Source organism: Humulus lupulus, chromosome 7, assembly GCF_963169125.1.
Source record: "Humulus lupulus chromosome 7, drHumLupu1.1, whole genome shotgun sequence".
NCBI lineage: Eukaryota > Viridiplantae > Streptophyta > Magnoliopsida > Rosales > Cannabaceae > Humulus > Humulus lupulus.
The window spans coordinates 149,325,723-149,329,873 of record NC_084799.1 but is presented as its reverse complement, the minus strand read 5'-3'; the positions used below and the strand labels follow the sequence as shown (position 1 = coordinate 149,329,873).

General features: G+C 31.8%; 1 protein-coding gene across 1 annotated transcript; it reads left to right on the top strand.

The window, feature by feature from the left end:
- The first annotated feature begins 1,401 nt into the window (after positions 1 to 1,401).
- Positions 1,402 to 3,860, top strand: LOC133788713 (10 kDa chaperonin, mitochondrial-like). The gene is made up of 3 exons (XM_062226295.1): positions 1,402 to 1,731; positions 2,432 to 2,571; positions 3,604 to 3,860. The coding sequence occupies exons 1-3, from the start codon at positions 1,627 to 1,629 to the stop codon at positions 3,650 to 3,652; spliced, it is 294 nt and encodes a 97-aa protein (XP_062082279.1). The 5' UTR covers positions 1,402 to 1,626; the 3' UTR covers positions 3,653 to 3,860.
- Positions 3,861 to 4,151: the final 291 nt, after the last annotated feature.

Below are 4,151 nucleotides of genomic sequence, written 5' to 3'. Positions count from 1 at the left end.
CAACCAAGAAAACAAATACAAACACACAATCTAACTTGGTAAAAAAATATACATAATCAACCAAGAACAAGAGCTCTACAAGTCTTTATTCTACTCATGTCTCCAATATCATTTACAAATAAATAAATAAAAAAGAACCCAATAAAAAAAAATCAAATCTTCATACATAAGAACAAAAGAATGTGATAAATTATGATATAATTAATGCATATAAATGATTTACCTTTTCAATCAATATAAAATTATAAATAAAATAAATGAAATTAATAAAAGTAGGGTAAAGACTTATTTGGTACCCTACGTTCTATCAAAATATAGACTTGGTATCTTATGTTTTCAATAATGTATATCTAGTACCATGTAATTTGATATTGTATATTTTTGGTACTCTGAACTCAAATTTGATCAATATGAGTAAACTATCATCAATTATGTGAGTTTTAAATTTAAATTTAAATTTAATCACTTAATTATATAAAACTGATGACAGATCTATCATATTGATCAAATTTGGATTTAGGGGAGCATTATTGAAAACACATGATAACAAGTCTGTAAGTTAATAAAACACAATATACCAAATGAGTATCGACCCATAAAAATATATGTATGTGGTGCAGTGCGAATATTGCAGTTTTTTAATATTAATTATGCTCATCTCCACAATAGAAAAAATTGGACCCCAAACCTACATTAGCTAATAAAATTAATCATACCGCACCGCGGAGGTTGGGTGGCTTCCGTAGTGAAGCTCACCCCCTAATCCATAGGGGTGGTTGTGGTGCAGGCAGTGCGATTTTTTGCTAATTTATTAGACTGCACTGTATATGCGATTTGAACAATTTTCCGAAGTTGAAATCGTATCGCATAGACCTCAAACTGCATAAACCGTACTACAAAAATACAATGCGCTGTGAGCGGTTTATACCTACCACCAAATAATTTAACAATTAAACATTATAATTAATAAAGATTCATAATAAAACTCATAACTAAATAGTGTTTAACAAAACAATAAATGTGCAACAAACTAATAAATGTTTAACAAAACAATAAACAATACAACAAACTAATAACAAAGAAAAAATGTGATATAAAAGTAAAAGTTTTGAATGTGATATAAAAGTAAAAATTTTGATTAAGAAGGAATATATTTGAAGTAGAATTTACGTTAGCATCTTATAAAATATAATATTTTTTCTAGATATCATATATATTATACTATATAAATATATATGTATTTGAGTTTAAATATAGTAAAATCAAAAAATATATATAAAAATATTAATATATATAATAATACGGTATAGTGAGCTTTCAACTGTATTTATAAAACTCAAAATCCCAAATACCAATTCACAAACCATCCAATTTGGCAAAAATAAAAGCTGCAACTATTCCAAATGGTTTTGACGAACACCCCTACCAACCACCAACCAGTAACATAATCTCATCTCACAGCAAGTGCGAGGGTAAATGTGTAAACTCACAGGAACAACTCTGAAGCCCTCCTTAAACCCTAAAGTGAGCTCGAGCGTCAGAGTTTTTCATAGTTGAGGGCTCATAGCTGAGAAGAAGCTTTTTACTCTCTACTTCATTTGGCTGATTTCTCTTCTGTGATTAGATATGGCGAGGCGGCTGATCCCATTGTTCGATCGCATTTTGATTGAAAAAATCGTTCCTCCTGCAAAGACTAACTCCGGCATTCTTCTTCCTGAGAAAACGTCCAAGGTTACTCCCTCTCCCCCCATTTACCCTTTTTACACACACATATGTATGTATGGTGTTCTTATTCTTCGTTAAGGTTATTCGAACATGGGTCGATAAGTAACTCCAACTCCAACTCCAACTCCAACTCCCTGATTCTGAATAGAAAACGCCAGTATATATGTGACCCGAAGGCTGATACATTTTGTCCGTTTTGTTTAATTTTTGTGGTTTCTTTTCTCGATTGATATATTTTCAACTGGGTTTTCGTTTTTCTCTTCGTTGCTTCATCTGTTCTATTTGTCTTTCCAAATTTTCAAGTTCTTATCATATATATTTCTGTCTGTATATACTTGTACTTAGTTTGGTCATGTTTGTAATGATTATCTTTCTTTCTGACTTCTTTGGGGGTTTTTAATGTAGGCCTGAACTTCCTTGTTGTTTTCTAATTAAATAAAATAGGATTTCTTATTGTTCTTCCATGTTGTTATTGAAATTCATGTGCTGTTCCTCTTGCGAATATTGTTGTCATTTTCTTGGTAACCTGCCTTGATTAGGTCCTTCATTTTACACGAACAAGAAGGAGAGAAACTACTAGTGATTAACTCGACATTTCTGCAATGATTTGAAACTTGTTTGCAATATGGTTATCATTCTATATATCTTGCTTTTTTTTCTTTCTTTTCTCCTCTTGGATTTAATTTGAAAGTGTTTGATAATATAGCTGAACTCTGGAAAAGTTGTTGCGGTCGGTCAAGGAGGTCGTGATAGAGATGGGAAACTAATTCCTGTACATGTAAAGGAAGGTGACACAGTTCTTTTGCCCGAGTATGGAGGAACTGAAGTTAAGCTCGCAGATAAAGAGTAAGTTTTTTGGCTGCTATTTTGAATTATTAAAATATGCTTTTAAGAGTTCGTAATGTTGTGTTATCCTCTTTTTACTTTCCTATTATTATTATTATTTCATTGTTTTGAACAATGAGGAGTCATGTATTTCTTTTTTAAATTTCCTCCTCCCCCTTGAAAACTTTCTAATCTTTATGGTAGTAGTAGTTTTGTATTTACTCATGGATGAGATACGAACCTGTATAAGAAGACCACATGTTGTCTTGCAGCATATTGTTTAGGGGTACTATTTAGTAACCCTAGCTTGGAGGCATACATTATTGTTACTTAGTATCTTTGTGTAAGGTGAGGCTCCATGGTTTGATTGAAATATAATCATTATTAGTTTTGTCACCTTTTACAATCTAATGTGTTAATCTTTATAAACAGGAATAAATAGAGAATAAACTTATAGCAGCTATGTAGATCTGATAAATGCAAATGCCTGTGGTTGTGGAGCCCAAATTAAATGATAGTTCAGAAATCTAAACACTTGCTTATTAGACGGAAACTAAAGTGCTCGAGTCCTATATGGGTTTGTTGAGGACATTTAGAAATTTAAGGCATGAGTGAGGATGGAGAGTTTTGGCCTCTGTTTATGCCACAGGAGAGGTTTCAATGGTGTTGATGCTAAGAGGCGTTGTTTAAAGGATGAAGTGAAGATTGAGAAAGAGGGAAGAGAGAACTTGAGTAAGGGAGGGAGGATAAGAGCTAGTGAAAATGAAGAGCTTTAATCTCTAAGCAAAAATAGAAAATGAAGAGCTTCAATTAATCTTTAAAATAGCTGGTTGTGTTGAGTTAATCAGTTCCTGAGTGTCTGAATAATTCTGGTCAAGCCAAGTTAGCCTAGTTCCTTGGTTTGTTCTGTATTTTTTTTTTTGTATTTTTAAGGTCCCATACTTTTTACTCTCCAATCTCTCATGTTTCAAGAATCAAAATATTATTAATTGATCAGAAACTTCATGGTTGACACAGAAATGTATTTCTTCCTTTGTTCGTTTTGTGTCTCAGGTATCATCTGTATAGGGAGGATGACATCCTGGGGACTCTTCATGATTAGTTCATTTAATTGCTCTTCCTTTGTGAGGAAGGGTAGTTAGTCACCGGCATGGACAATTGTTCAAGGCGAATCAGACTCTTTTTTTGGTTGCTAAATCTTGATACTGATGTACTCTGTATCGTTTTTTTTTAAATGTACTAAACTAGAAGACAAAGTTCAGCAATTGAATGGTAATCCGTAATGGCATCTTAACTAACCATTTTGACAACCTAGATTTCGATTCTAGTTGATTGAAGCTCAGAAACTTCAAATATGGCAACAAGAATTTTATTCTTCATTCAAAAGAAAATGGAGCTATGAAGGGAAGTTCTGGTCTTCTGTTGGCATTTATTTTCTTCTCCTCGTCTTTTCTTAATTATTTAATATTGGGTGACAATATTTGTATCTTTAACCATTTATTAAAAATCTAGGAAATATTATAATAGTACAAAATTATATATTTTAAAAAAATTATATTTATTTGATTATTTTATAATGTTTTTAAATCTCTCTTCTATAA

Bases quoted from the DNA above. Each gene is read 5' to 3' on its own strand.
- LOC133788713 (XM_062226295.1), top strand. From the start codon at position 1,627: ATGGCGAGGCGGCTGATCCCATTGTTCGATCGCATTTTGATTGAAAAA. The intron at 1,732-2,431 runs GTTACTCCCTCT...TTGATAATATAG, and splicing joins TTCCTGAGAAAACGTCCAAG to CTGAACTCTGGAAAAGTTGT. The intron at 2,572-3,603 runs GTAAGTTTTTTG...TTTGTGTCTCAG, and splicing joins GTTAAGCTCGCAGATAAAGA to GTATCATCTGTATAGGGAGG.